Below are 16,565 nucleotides of genomic sequence, written 5' to 3' on the forward strand. Positions count from 1 at the left end.
AAACTTTAATTATAATTTTATAATTTATGTTATTTATATCAGAACTAATAGTTATTGTAAACTATTAGTTCTGATATAAATACAGAATGCAGCATTGTTGATTTTAATACTGGAAACAGCCACGATTTTATCGTTGATTTTCTGTATCATTTAGTTCATTATTATACGAACTTGAAAAATGTGATTTTATTGATTTAATGAACTCAGATTTCTACTTTTATGACTTTTTTGGACCAGAAAATTATCAACTTTCAGTCAAAGTTCGGATTATTTGATAGAGTAATGCTTTATTTATTGGCACTAGCATCTTAATTAGTTTATGTTACAAGCATTGTTAATAAGTTTACCAATTACAAAGTAATTTCTAAATTTTTAACAATGCTTGTGTGCTTAAACATCTTTGTAAAATTTAAATTTTGTTTTTACAAATTTGACTGTTTATTTATTTTGTTAGTTTTGTCGCTCATTGCAATTTTTTCACTTTTTTTAAATGTGGATATAAAGATTTCTTTGTGTAATTCTTATACAATTACTATTACAAAAAAAATATATATTTTAAATAAATTTTAAAATATTAAAAACTATTTGAACAAATTTTTTAGAGTTAAAATTTTAGCTTTCTTAAAAATTATTAATTAAAACTTAGATTTATATTGAATTTATAAACATTTTTGTAAATACTTATTTTATTTGGTCGCAACTTTTTAAATAGAAATTTATATACTTATTAACTAAATATATTTTTATTCTAAAAATATTATTTTAACAGTCAATGTTTAGAGAGCTGGTTAATATTTTTATGACTTTTTCAAATTCTTTTTGTTAAAGCGTTTGCTCTCAAGTGCTTAATAAGAAGGAGAGGTAAATAGTTAACTTTTGGAAAATATACCCATCCTGAGGGTATTAAGATTCATTAAATTCTTTCCTTTATTAAATTTCACTTATTGCCAAAGAAAACTATCTACTGATAAAAGTAAGAACTTGGTGTAATCAGGCTTTAAAATGTCAAATTTAAACTAACTGATCAAAATAAAAACTTTCATTGCAATTAGCTATTAAAAATTCACAAACACTAAACAAGAATTCAAAAAGTTATTGAGAGTTTGTATTGAAGACTGAACAACTTGGATTGTTGTTGTTATACATTTTTGAGTTGTTTGTCCGCATTTCGATCCCAAAATCTTTAGTTTTAATTTATTCAATATATGCTTGACGAAAGCCAAACAGTACCCTATTGAAGCATTGCAAATAAAACATAAAAGTATAAAAAGTTCGTAAACAATATTTAGTGTTAGTTTATTGTTATTTTTTTTATGTTTTTATTTATTTTATGGCTTTTGAAAGACTAATAATAAATTTCTAGATTATAATTGAATTAATAAATGTCTAGATAAGAATTGGTAGTATTTTTTTCAGGTATTTTATATCTCTATATTTAGAAAAAAGCAATTTGCTTTTAAATCCAGCAAAAATACTACAACACAGAATAAAAGCCTAGAGGGATTTAATTATTGTCTGGCCAAAAGAACATCCTTAAAGAATGTAACAAACCTAGAGCTGAACAGGCAAGCAAAAATGAGTTTCAAACAGGTAGTAAAGATTATCTAAAGTTTTGGTATTTATACCGATAAATGAGGTGTGCAAGAAACTATTACTTCGCCTTAATCGTAATTTTTGTTGTATTTAACTTCTTAATTGATCGAATAGTTGTCAAAAACCTTTCCAATAAACTTTTAAGAAATTATTCCACTTTGATTACAGCTTTCAAAACTTACAAATTACATTGCAAAAATTTTTCATTTTTTTGCGAAAGCTCCATTTTTACTTGCCGCTGGAATAATTATACAACACCATATCGGGTTTGAAATCATTTTCGGCTCTGTTCTCCCTCCAGCTATTATATCTCTTTGGTAAGCAGAAGATATTATCGCTCAATACGCGGTTTTTTAACTTTCAAAAAACTTAGACCAGACATTATATTGATATAATGAGAACATGTATAGGAAAGCTGCAACATCGACTAATTTAGGTAAAACATACAAGGCGATGCTGCTACATCGATTGAGGGTTTGGGTTGGGGTAGGTATAAATCAGTCAATGTAGCAGCACTCTTACATTTCTCACAAAAACAGTATAATATCTGGTCTGCGTTTTTTGATATTGCGTTTTTTTAAAAACTCAAAACCTCATTTTGAGCCATACTATCTTCTGCTAACCATTTTTATTCTGTTTTGATTATCTAGAAGACGAGTAATTTTCCACACATATTTGTTTCCATATTATTCACAAAAATCTATACAAAAAAGTGTTCTGTTTTCTATTTTTATGTACTTATGTTTATTCTCTCATTGATAGTATTTTTACTAACATTTTTATAACATGAAACATTCGAAGCGGAATCATAAAAAGCGATATAAGCGACCACTTTCCAATTTTTTTTTATATCTGATTTTTATAAAAAAGAAAAATAAAGCAAAGTAATAACGGAAATAAAAAGGCAGATTACTGAATTTAATGTTAAGGGATTTAGAAATTATTTGCTCAAAATAAACTGGAAACAACTACATAGATACAAAGATAAAAGGTATGAGTTTTTTTACAACGAGTTCTTTAATGCGTACGACAAAGCGTACGACAATGCGTACGACAATGCGTACGACAATGCGTACGACAAAGCGTTTCCAATTGAGGAAATCAAAACCATGCTTAAAAGCCTTCAAATTCCATGGATTACGAAAGGACTTATTAAATCTTCTAAGAAAAAACAAAAGCTGTATGAAAAACACTTCAAAAAAAAAAAAAACTTACCAAAACGAAAAAAAATTTAAACTTTGCAAAATCCTGTTTTCAAACAGGTTTTTGTAAAGTTTATATATATTTTTTTGAAATACCCACTCTAATATTAGGACAACCTTTTCTTTATTAAAGATCATAAGTATCAAACAAAGCATTCGTTGCTTAATTATAAGGTACCAAAAACATTGCTAAAACAATCCGAGTTCTCAATAACATACCGAGGGCCAATTTGTGGAACTCATTTCTCCCAAATAATAGTAAAACTACATTCAAACTTTTAAAAGTATCGTAAAAAAACAGTTACTTGTCATGACCAATCTCAAATTCTATTTTATTTTCAATCTTTATTTTATTCTCTTTTCCTGGTGTTAGGAAGCGATATCACTCTTTACATCATTACTTATCTTTAAATTTTATTTATTTTAATCTTAAGTTGTATTCAGAATTTTATTTAAAAGTATTTAAAATTATTTTACTGAGATTGTAATATTTTGGCTGGATGATAAGATTTTTGTCTTCTGCCTGCTCCCGTCACATCATAACTAAAAATATTGTAAATAATTTATTTTATAGATGACGAAATATATATATAACAAAAATTCTTGGTCTTGATCTTGAAACTTTTTGCCTTGGTCTTGAATAAGGAACATTTGGCTTTGGTCTTGTCTTAGAACATCTGGCCTTGACTTTGCTATTTTTGGTCTTGTTAACACCCAGTGGGCACAGTACGTTTTTAAAACGTTCTTTGGACGCTTTTATTAGGTTTAAACCTTATAAAAACGTCTAAAAAACGTTTTAAAAACGTACCGTGCCCACTGGGCAACTCTGAGTTTATTTTGAGTTAAACCATAACCCCATTCACCAAGTAATTGAAATGCATGCACGATCATTCTTTCTGTTTCGTTTTAGAGTACCGTTATTGTACATGAGCCATGGAAGCCTTTATTGTTGTTATTTTTGTAATCTCTGAGTGTTGAGATCACAAAAGATCACAGCCTTTTCAGTGATTGTCTCTCAAATCAATTGTCATTTTCAGTTGACATCATGGAGTGAGAGAGTTGATTTGAATTAAGTGAGTGATGATTATATTGACAAACAACATTATAATTCATTTTTAATTAAACCGTAATTAACTAAGTTAATTATAAATAATAGATAAAGATAGACGCTTTATTAGAAAAGAGAGTTTTTTTTTACTTTTTTAACTTTTTTATTTAACTTTAAGTTCAAGTTGCATAAAAATTATACCATCGGAATAAAAATTAATTTTTCAACAAGATAGTGCTAAAATTATTTTTTATATCAGTTTCGGTTCAAGCGCTATTTTGTTCGCAACGATAAGAAATAGATAAACATTTTTGACTCCCCATTAAAGTTGTATAAAATAAGAAAAAATGGAGTTGAATCGGCATGTAATTTAATAAATTCGAATCGAGAAGATAGTTCTATATTTGTATCTTTTTTTTATATAGTCATATTCATTCAGTTTATATTTGATAATTTTGATCAGTGCACAGTGGGCCAGTAGGTGGACAAAATGGGAAAAATTTTAGTTGTCTAATCTTGAAAACCTATTTAATTTTAGTATCTACATATATTAGGAGAAATTTATTGATAATTTATTTATATTAAATCCCTTAGTTACCAGGACTCTAAGCATTTGAATATTGAGATTAAAAAAAAAAAAAAAAAAATTATAAATAAGTAACTAACGGTGACATCAACGTTGTGTTATATTTCAATTACATCTACGTTTTTGAAACAAAAAATTAGTACATGTTATTCTAGAGTATTTAGAGATAAGAAAAACCAATGTGTGAAATAAATTTGTCATAGCATGTTATCTCAGTTATACTTTGAAAATCACAGATTAAAAAAAAAAATTTCTTAAGAAACTTATTTTTTGCCGCACAATAACTAATAATTACCACAATTTGCCATGTGTTGTCTTATATTTATTTGAGCTATATGATGCTTCAATCGAGTTTTAATTGATTGCTCGTCCCCTTAAATCCCCGTTCAGATTTTATGTATGTTTTAACTTGGTTGCTATGGTACTAAATTTTGCATAGCAACAACTCATTTTTACATTAACGTTGTTTTAACAGTATTTTACTTGCGCTAAATACACAATATTGGGGGTATGTATTAAAATGAGATTCAGAATTCTTATGAGGTTAACTTTTTTTGGTTACTATGGATACCTTACTTTGCATAACATAGCAACAACATATTTTCGGTAGTTGTTAGTAATTTAATTACTAACACTGACAGTAATTTAATTACTTTTAATTTTAATTACTAACACTTGTAGTAACTTAATTACTAACAAGTATTAGTAGTCCAGGCGGCATTTATATTATAACATTTTACTTTTAAATACAAAATACTTGTTACAATAATTATTTAGATATGGTTTTGTTAAACTTAGACATTCATAATTTTCTCCAAAAAAACAATCTTAGTATTTCAAAACAAAATATTACTGAAGATATATTAAAATTTATTCAGCCAAAATTTGCTGATTTTAAAGACGTTGATTTTAGACATGCTGTTCAACGATTTGTTTACTTGTATAAAAAAAAGTGGAAATCTGCAAATTATACTGTGAAAAATTTTGAAAAGAAGTTTGTGAACTGGCTTAATGAATATTTAATTATCAGAAAAAAAGACAATGAACCAACTGCAAGTAGACGTGGTCGAAAACCAGTTGCATTTGATAATAGTTCTAATAAAACTAAAAAACGGCGTGTATCTTGTTTAATTGAATCTCATTCATCCAATGAATTATTTTTTGCTGCTAATAAAAAATTTAGAGATGAATCTGTTGTTATTGCTGCCAAGAATGTTTTAAATATATCAAATACAGATAAAGCAACTAAATATTCAGCAGACGAAGCACTGGCTTTAATAATTGATGCAAGTCTGACAAAAGCTTCCTATCAATTGATTAGAAGCGGAGACTTGGAGAAAGAATATAACATCTACCCCGCTTACAATGATGTCAGAGATGCAAAATTGAAATGTTATCCTGCAAACATAACAGTGGAGGACTATTCAGCTTCAGTTCCTTTAAAAGATTTAATGACTCATACTTTGCAAAGAATCTGTGCTGTTCAGGAACCTGTGCTAAGGCACTTGATATTGAACGACAAAGCAATAAAAACAATGACACAAACGTTTAAGGCTGGTTTTGATGGTACTACTGGCCAAAGCATTTATAAACAAGTTTTATCAGAACCCGACATTAACAGAGATTTAAAGCGTGAAGAATCATTATTTATTACTTGTCTTGTCCCATTGGATTTGACTGGATTTAACAACAGCAACGAAAAGGTGCCTATTTGGAGAAATCAAAAGTCGTCCTCCACAGCCTATTGTAGACCCATAAGATTTGCATAAAAAATGGAATCCAAGGAATCTGTGATTGAAGAAGATCAGTACATTAAAAGTGAGATAGAAAGCTTGGGTATGATTTTATTAGAGGTTTGCGGATCTTCTATTGAAGTGAATTGTATTATTGAACTTACAATGATTGATGGGAAGGTTCAAACAATATTATCTGAAAAAAATAACTCATACCAATGCTGTTCAGTGTGTGGTGTCTCTCCAAAAAATATGAATAGTCTTGATATCCTTAATATAGATTATACTAACAGAGAGTTCAAATATGGTCTTTCCAGTCTTCATGCATGGATTCGATTTTTTGAGATGTTATTGCACATTGCATATAAAAAAGAAACAAGAAAGTGGCAAGCAAGATCTAAAGAACACAAAGAAAAGGCATCTGTAGCTAAACAAAAGATTCAGACTGATTTTATGAACAAAATGGGACTTGTTGTTGATTTCCCTAAAAGTGGTGGTTCTGGAACAAGTAATGATGGCAATACCTCAAGGCGTGCTTTTGCAGCATATGAACAAACAGCTGAAATTCTGGGTATTGACCAAAACCTTATATTCAGATTTTACATTATCTTGGTAACGCTCTCTTCAGGATATGAAATAGACTGCTTAAAGTTCAAGGATTATTGTTTTGACACTTTTAGACTATATGTGTCCCTTTATCCATGGTATTACATGGCTCAATCAGTTCACAAAGTATTGATACATGGACATGACATAATTAAAAGCCTTACATTACCCATCGGACTTATGTCAGAGGAAGCTCAAGAGGCTACAAATAAAGACTTTAAATCTTATCGCGAAAATTTCAGCCGAAAAACATCCAGAAAAGCAACAAATACTGATCTTATCAATAGACTCCTAGTTTCCAGTGATCCTGTTATTTCATCATTGCGTAAATCAACATCACACCAAACAAATCATAAAGCATTTCCTTCAGATGTTTTACAATTACTTAAACAATCTTCAAACGATATTATTGTTTTATAATTTTTTGATGTAATTTAAAATTGATAACGTTTTCTTGCACTATTTTTTGCTTTTATTATTCCTAAAACATTATTTACCTAAATACTCAATTTTTATTCAATATAGGTGGGTCAAAAATCCGATAAGATATTCAAATATCAATTTACCACTTTGTAACTAAGGAAAGTATCCGGTAACTAAGCAATATAAGTATCCATAACAATTAAATTTAAAAAATTATCACTTTTGTAAGAAGTGTGATCTCATATTGGTACTCATGCCAAATTTAGTGAATATAGCACTTATAAAATATCTGCAGATAACAAAAGTAGGTTGTTGCTAAGCAAAATAAAGGTATCCATAGCAACGAAATAAAAAAATATTACCTTCATAAAAAGCGCAGACATCATATTAGTACTCATACTATTTTAGTGAATATAGCTCTAATATTAAATTAGTTATGAATTTTGTCCAGTAAAAGTGCATTCTGGCCCACTGTGCAGTGTGCGGAATGATACGGTGTGCGGTTTGACCCGGTTTTACTCTGTTTTTTGCTGTAAAAAAAATTTTTTTTTTGCGGCATTTTAATGAAAAAGTTTAAAAATTTTTTAAAATAATTTTTTGATAAAATAAAGTAACTTATGTGATTTATAATGTGAACATGGATAATTGCAATACTTTTGATGAAGAAGTAACAATTGTCTTATCTTAAAAATATAAAAATATGTAGTTGTTTCTATGCAGGAGGCCTTGCAAATAATTTCCGAAAATCCTTATTAGTTTATGCTACCTCCAAAAAGTATGACACTATAACGAACAATTAGTTGGCATTTAAAAAAACGACGAAACGAAGAAAGTCTGAAGAAAACTGGTCCAAAAAATGTATTAACTGTATTTGAAAAAGAAAAATTGGTTGAATGGCTTGTTATGTCATCTAATTTTTTGTTGTTGTTGTTGTTGTTGTTGTTGTTGTTGTTGTTGTTGTTGTTGTTGTTGTTGTAATTAAACATCTTGTAATTAAACATTTTTTTTTTGTAATTAAACATCTAATGTGGGTGATCTTAAAACAAAGATGGTTTAATTAAGGTTGCCTCAGACGTGCGGAAACTTCGAAAATTTTCAGACACTCCGCAGTTTAAATATGGGCTTCCAGCGGAATATTGGGTAAGATCATTTTTCATAAAAAATCCTGGAATAGTTCTTCATACCCCAGAATCTAGTAGTAGAGCGACCGCAATTGCTCCAGTCAGCAGAAATAAGGCAGTATTTTGATTCTTTTAATTTTCTTACAATATCGATGAGACTAATTAAATTCAAGTTTAAAGAGAGTTCTCTCAAGGAAAGGTGCGAAAACAGTTTAAAACGTAAATTCCCTAAGGCCTAAAGAAAACATTATTGTCTGCTATTGGTTTAAAGCTCATGGTTATATGTTTAAAAGCCAGATTGTTTTGAAAGAAAAGTTCACACGGATGGAAGATCTTGCATATGCTTCTGGAACTGTCAATGGCAATTTTTTGTTCACTCAAACTGAATCTGGATGGCAAAGCCAACGCTCCTTTAAAGATTTTATTCAAAGAATTGATGACGAATTAAATAATGTTGCACGTCCTGTTTTTGTATTCTTAGACAATCATCCAAGTTACATTAAATTTCATTTATTTAAATGGTGCTGGGATCGGGGAATTTGCATAGTGTATTTTCCTCCAACATGCAATCACATTCTTCAAATGTGTGACACATCAATTTTAGGACTTGCCAAATTAGGATAAAAAAAAGAAGTTTTATAATTGAAAAAGTAAAAGTTATAAAACTGATGAAAAAAGAGTTAATAAAAATTTTAAAACTGATGAATGATAGAATTATTACAAAATCAAAAATACTTAATGGTTTCCGTGGTACAAGAATGTTCATCTTGAGCGGTTTGTTGGAGTAGATAATGATTCTAAATCTACTTCCAATTCAAATGCATAAATAACTTCTGAATGTTTGAAATTCTTACTTTTTCAAACGCAGCTTCATTTAGTAAAAATATCATCAGTAATGATCTAATTGCTCCTGCTCGAGGTAATCAGATTGTCAGTATAAATAAAATGGTTTATTATTTTGATTAAAATTAATTTAACGTTGATTTTTTCATGTAGAATTAAAAGGCATCAGCTATTCTTCAATACGTCTCGAAAATCTGGAAAATACAGTGCCATTGCATAATCTTTTGAGCTACACCCTTAGTTACAATGTTCTGAACTCTTTGAATTATGAAGTTTTGAGTTATGAAGCAGCAGCTTGATATACTTTCATCAGCATTTCATAAGGAAGTGGCAGTTCCAGTTTCTTCAACTTTAATTCTGGATGTGCTCAAACTTGCAGAATCACTTGTAGACAAAACAAATAAAAAATACAAGAAAATTAATTATGGGATCTTTCCTAGTGAAGAAGTTTTGGAAATGTATAAAAAAACACAAAAAAAATCGAAGGAAAGAAAAAAAAGGGAAAAGTAAAAGAAGAAAGGAAAAAGATTCGTGAAGAACGAGAAATAATACAAAAGAAGATGAGAAAAAAAGAGGATGGAAAAAGCGTAAAAAAGATTTAAGTCATCTGAACCTGTTGCTAAAGAGAAACGTGAATGACCAGTTAAAAATATTCAATATGTATTTTTTAAGTTGTTTTAAAAAATGAAATTCGAATTTCTTTTATTCTTACAAGCTCAAATACATTTAATTTTAATGTTTTTTTTATAAGTTTATTCTATTTTTTTTCAAAGATGATTTTATAACAGTCATTTTTTTAAATAATGCAAAAAAACAAATTTTTTTACCGCAAAAAACAGATTTCATACCGTAAAAAATATATTGGTTAAGTAACTTTGTTTTTAAGAAAAAATTAAGGATGTACCGGAATTCCGGCCTAATTTACGACATTTAGGTCATTTCGGTTCCGGTCGGAATCACAATATTTTAGGCCGGAATGCCAGGATTTATATTTTACCTATTTTTTTAAGACATGTGACACAAACTGTGTAATTTGAATCAAAAAATCATTTTCCTACTGGGCGATGAAGAACTATAGGTAAACATAGGTAAAAACATATTAGATTTAAATAAAACAGAAATGAAATTAATGAAATAAGTTATATATAATATAGGTTATAAATATATGAAATGTAGCCACGATGCTAAGGTACAGGCTTTATCCACTTTCAATCTTGAGATTAAAAATTACATAAATATAATTCATAAATATGTTTATGTAATTTTTAATCTCAATTCATAAAAGTTACATAAATATAAATTTTTTTAACAACTCCGGTAAATCCGGTTCCGGCCGGATTTCAAAATTTCCAATTCGGTACACCCCTAGTAAAAGCAATAATATTTGTTTATCAATAATAAAAAATAATATTTTTTTACTGCACATTTTGCTGCATATTTTATTTGAAGGGAGTATACGAGCAAAAAGTTATAAGTAAACAAAGTTTCAAAGAGCGGAATACAGCAAAAAACAAATCCTTAACTCTATAAGTAATTGATACTTACTTAAGGGCTGATGAATATGTAATGAATAATTTAAATGAAAATGTATATGTAATGTATAACTTAATACTTATTTAATTTTTATCCTATTCAAATTAATCGTCTATAACTTTTTCCTTTTTTTCTGCGGAGTTTTTCGAAGTTAAATAATAATTTAAAAAACAGTCGTCATAAGTAATAATTGGGTTTTAAAAATTTATTTACTTATAAAAATGTAATGAACTTACTTTAAAATTTACAGGTATATTTACCTAAAAATTTCGTTTTACAATTATAAGAAAATGTTTAATATTGAGCAAGCTCTAAATTTTTTGTTTATAGATTTAAAAAATATATTTGCTTTCGTTTTTTCAATACACAGCCTCATAAATCAAAACTCATTGCAACAAAATATCATTTATTTTACCTATACCCACTGGAAACATGTTTGTTTGTAACATCCTTGCGCAAAAATTTGTGTTTTTCAAGTTAATATAAAAAGAGATTTTTATTTCTATTTGATCCGTTTCTACCACCAGGGCCGGCGTAAGTGGACGTGATGTGAGGCGAAGGGGGGCGATCAATTCTATTATTTCTATCACTCTATCTACTCACAATACTCTTCGCCTAGTAGAAAAGAAAGCTTAACGAGAGCAGTTTATTTTGAATAGTTTATTAAAAGTATCTACCTGACTGTTCGTTAAAACCTTGTTACAACTATAATAAAATCACATTTAAGTTACTTATGCAAGTTATCAGCAGCTTATTATCTTAGTTTGTTTTAGTACGCTTATTTTTTACTTTATATGTTATACCGCCTTTATGATTTTTAAACTTTTCAGTTAATAATTATTTTCAGATAACAAAATAAGTTAGTGAATTATAAAACTAAATGATCGATTTTTCCAATAAAAACAACTGGTCTCACTGCCTTAAAAAAAGTACTATCCACCATAATCAATTATTCATTTTTATACGTGACCATTCTTAATTTAAAACAAAAAAAGCGTACGGGCTGGAGGCGTTGGATTGTCATTAGCTCTAAAAAAGTTTTTCTGTTGCACCTGGACTTAGTAATGGCAGTAAATGTTTTTAATACTGGTGTCACCTCAGAAAATCTTAGCAGACATGAAATGATGCAATGGATAAACGATAGTCTGCAGACAAATTATACAAAAATAGAGGAGATGTGTGCAGGTGAGAAATATGCTGAAAACAAATAACATCTTTATACTGATACACACACACACACACACACACACACACACACACACACACACACACACACACACACACACACACACACACACACACACACACACACACACACTCAAAAGCGTGTGTATATATATATATATATATATATATATATATATATATATATATATATATATATATATATATATATATATATATATATATATATATATATATATATATATGCAGTGTTATAAAATATACCTTATAAAAAGTATTTAAAATACAAAATACTTTCAAGCAAAATTCAAGATACAAAATTTATTTAAAGTACTCAATATCAAAGTATTTTTTTTAAACATTTTCACTTCCAACAAAACTGCAAGCGACTACTATTAAAGTTTATAAAGCAAGATGATAATTAACAGACGACTTAAAAGGTTGCATATTTTATGAATCGGAAAAATACAGTGAAACATGTGAATTCCAAATAACTGATGTAGAGGAAAGAAAAAAGATAAATAAGAATTTTTTAGCACTTAGGAACATTCACAATAAAAGGATTAGACTTTAATGACAAGTGACACAAGAATGAATTTTAGTAGATGACGCAGCACTTTAGAGCAGCACCCGTTAAAGTATTTATAGAAAAGAGAAAGAGAAGCAACATTATTAAAGCTTAAGTTTAAAATAAATCTTGTTAAATATATATCTTTTAAAATAAGCATCACAAGTTTCTTGCTGAACAATGAGTTTACTTAATGTTTGTCCGGAGCATCAGCAATAGTTTTCATAAACTGTTTGTATTCTCCAAATACCTTCAACTCTTCTAGTTTGATACGGCGCAATTTCAATGCATCCATGATTTGCAGGAGCTTTTCTTTTACTCTAGGTTCCAAAAATTGATATATGACATATATAGAATTCCATCGATTCTCCCTTAATTTCTTTTATGAAACTTTAGTAATATTCTCCACAGTATCAGATGCTTGTGTGCTTTGCTGACATGTAATTACAGTTTTTAGAAATTGCAGTCATTAAATACTTTGTCAGTCATTATATTTTGTATTTTAAATTCAAAATAAAAATACTTTCAAAGTATCTTAAATACTTTACAACAACGTTATATGTATATATGTGTGTGTGTGTGTGTCTACACACACACACACACACACACACACACACACACACACACACACACACACACACACACACACACAGAGAGAGGAATTGAACATGTTTTCAATGTTTTCTAACAAAAGTTCATCGATTTATGACACAAGAAACTTTTTTTTTTTTTAAAGTCAAAAACCCTAATATATATATATATATATATATATATATATATATATATATATATATATACATATATATATATATATATATATATATACATATATATATATATATATATATAAAACATGTTCAATTCCTCTAGGTTGTAAAAAAAGAATACCCCACAATTAAAATTACAAAATGTCATTCATTTAATCTTGTTACTGCAACTACTAATACGTGTGGTTTTGCTGAAAATCATTTAAAACTTGTATTAAAAGTGTTTAGAACTTTAGGACATTTTGGAAAATTCCAGAATATTTAAGATGACTTTAGAACATTCTGGAACAATTTAGAACATTCTGGAACAATTAAGAATAGAACAATTTAGACTATGTATATATAGCTGCTTATCTAATTTTATAGTTATTACAGAAGCAACACATGGCGACGTACAAGCCTAGCGATAGTAGCATTCAGAAGAACAAAGATGTCTGAACCAATAATCTGGTAATATTTGAAGACTCTCCTTAAAGAAGAAGAATGGTCCCTTTGGAAAAATATTCACTGGAAGAAAAGAGCAGAATGCCTCTCAAAAAGCAAATTATCAGACGCTACCATTTCCTTGGCCCAAAAATCAAAAGAAGAAAGGAGCAAATAGCAGAAATTTCTAAAGAAGTCACTAAACTGTAAAAGAATAAACTGAATTTTCCTCATGTATCTGATAAAGTTATGCGAGCAAAGCTTAATAAAATACTGAAATGTTATAATGATTGTGTCAAGCGGGAAAGCTATAAACCCCTTGATGAAATTTCACTAAAGTGGATAGAATATGCTTATTTTCCGAGGACAAACGATTGTGCCATCTCCAAGTGGAAAGCAAAAGAACAGTGGGATACTCTACAGGCCCAGCGGCCACTAAAGAAACAATCCATCCCTCAAAAAGACAAAAACTTTCTAATAGGTCATCCAACTCATCATCTTACTATACTGGTTTTAGTGATTCTGACTCAAGGTTGATGACAGTGAATATGAAAATAATGAAAAAGAAGATGAGACTACTCCTACACCAAGCAGAAATATCATCATAAAAGCAAAATTGCAGTAAACTCGGTGATCTACACAAGAGTATCAACAAACAAAGCTGCTAACAAATGCAAGCAATTGGCTGGTGAAGGCATTTACATCCCAACTCCATGTCTATCAGCTATTTACAAGTCAACAATCAAAGAGGCAATCAAGCTGAAAAAATAAATAATTGAAAAAAGGCATATGAAAAGTTGGTTCTTACACTTTGATAGCAAGCACATCAACGGAATCGATTATCAAGTGGTCGTCTTTAAAAATGAAAGAAGAGAAATCAAATTGGATGTTCTGGGCTCGGTAGGTGGCAGGGAAATTTTATTGCTCAAGGAATTTTTAAAGTCCTCGATGAATTTTACCTCTGGAATTCAAAACAGATGATTGTTGCAGTTACCACCAGCGTTAACACTGGAAAAAAGAATAGTGTTGTTATAATATTGCAACGAATGTTCATAGAGAAACGCATCAACAAACATCAGTTTATCAGTTGTCAACACCATGTATTAGATAGAATCCTCCGTTTGGTGATGGATGAAGAACTTGGCAGAAAACACAATCGCCGAACATCGAATATCCATTTGTATCTCAACTGTTGACGGAGTACGAACAACTGAAAAAACAGTTTGACAATGGAATAGAAGTAATTCTCGAAACATCAGCCTGGAGAGATGATTTGAAATTTTTATTTTATCTCACTCGAGTGTTTCGATTTTTTGATGAAAAGGGACATTTTCCATTGATCAGGTTTCAGAAATTACCCAAAATCAGCAAATGCGAGTAAGAATTCCAGAGCTATACTAGCGATCCTGGCCTTCATTTTAATTCCTTCAACAAGGACAGTTCTACAGAGAGTATGTCGATTTTTATCCTATGGCTGGGCAGACCATTGGTTTACAGACCAACTGTACAATGAAAATTACTTTAATAACTTGGCTGAAGTACTGAATCCATACAAAAAGGCTTTAATCTCTTTGAAAAATCACTGGAAGCAAGAGCCATCCATACTACAGATCCCCAGAAGTAGTCAATCAAATTAATGAAGGAAATGTATTTGTCATGCAAAAATAAAGACAAATTGCGCCTTCTATTCCTTCTATGTAACAAGCAAGAGCAAGGTCAATGGTCTGAGTCATTGTTGGATTGAAAATTTGTTGTATTACATGGCTATGACATTTTAAATACATTTGAATACATAGTAGTACTTATGTCAAAATCGATTTTTCAATGGAGAGGTGAACTTTTTTCAAAAGATATGCAAATAATAGTTCGTTTCGTGCTTTTTAGGTAAAAGTTGATCAAACTACAATATAGGAGCATGGGGTTGAAAAAAAGTCATAACTCTAATGTATATATATATATATTTACTATAGTATTTTTATGTGAGCACTTGCTCACTTTTTTTGCTTATCTAAATTGATATGGCTTTTTAGAAAAAGAAGAAGAAAATGAAGAATAATGAATAAAAAGATTGCTGCCCCATCCTAACTCCACTGTGAGTCAGGCTGTTTGTCAGTCAATGTATGTACTGAAGCCCCGGGCAACAAGCTATTTCAGTATATCGTCACACTGCTTACCTAAATCAGCAGTATAAGATATATATATATATATATATATGTATATATCAAGCCTTCCCGAGAAGCCTGTGTGGTCGCACGCCTTGTACGTCTACGCTTAAAGTAATTTTTTTAGATTACTTGACCACGTTTTTATAGTAAGCAAAATAAAGCTATAGGAAACTAGAGAATAAATCAGTAATACTCGAAAAAAAGAACCGAAGACTATACGAAATAGAAAATCTAACAAAAACAAGCTAAAAAAAAAGGAACAAAAAGGAAAATTGTTGTCAAAAAATAATATACCTAAATATTTACTGTTTTCTTTTCTTATTTCTAGAGCGTTTGTTTTTTTCCACTACCAAAATTGATACAAGTCAAGGAAAAAAGTAGATAAGAATATAACGAAAATAAAAATATTTTTTGATATACAATTTTTTTGCGACTTTTTTTAGTCAGAATATGTAGAAAATACTTTATAAATTGCGCTAGAAACATGGACAATTTTTAAATTTGCTTTTCAAATGTTTTTGCTAAACTCTACTGTTTTTATTTAAGCAAGGAAACTAATGGCTATTTATTTGTAAAAAAAATTTTTTTTAAACAAATTTTTGATGTGAAAAAATGAAACAATGCTGCAAAATATTGTGGGTTAGTTAGGCCTGTAGGAACAAAAATTATATTGGGAGGCAATACTACTGGGTAGGTCAAATAGTATTAGAACGAACTTTTTTGTCAAAGGAATTTACGCCAAAAATAATTACAAATTAGGCCCTTTCAA

At 29.2% G+C, this 16,565-nt stretch overlaps 1 protein-coding gene across 1 annotated transcript in view; it reads left to right on the plus strand.

Annotated features, from left to right (window-relative positions):
• The first annotated feature begins 11,664 nt into the window (after nucleotides 1–11,664).
• The window catches only part of LOC100210673 (microtubule-associated protein RP/EB family member 1), a 29,855-nt gene continuing 24,954 nt past the window's right edge, over nucleotides 11,665–16,565 (plus strand). The window contains exon 1 of the mRNA XM_065814159.1: nucleotides 11,665–11,873. Within this exon, the coding sequence (XP_065670231.1) occupies nucleotides 11,753–11,873 (121 nt within the window). The 5' untranslated portion in view covers nucleotides 11,665–11,752. The remainder of the gene's footprint in view (nucleotides 11,874–16,565) is intronic.

The sequence above is a fragment of the Hydra vulgaris genome, chromosome 12, assembly GCF_038396675.1.
Source record: "Hydra vulgaris chromosome 12, alternate assembly HydraT2T_AEP".
Classification (NCBI taxonomy): domain Eukaryota; kingdom Metazoa; phylum Cnidaria; class Hydrozoa; order Anthoathecata; family Hydridae; genus Hydra; species Hydra vulgaris.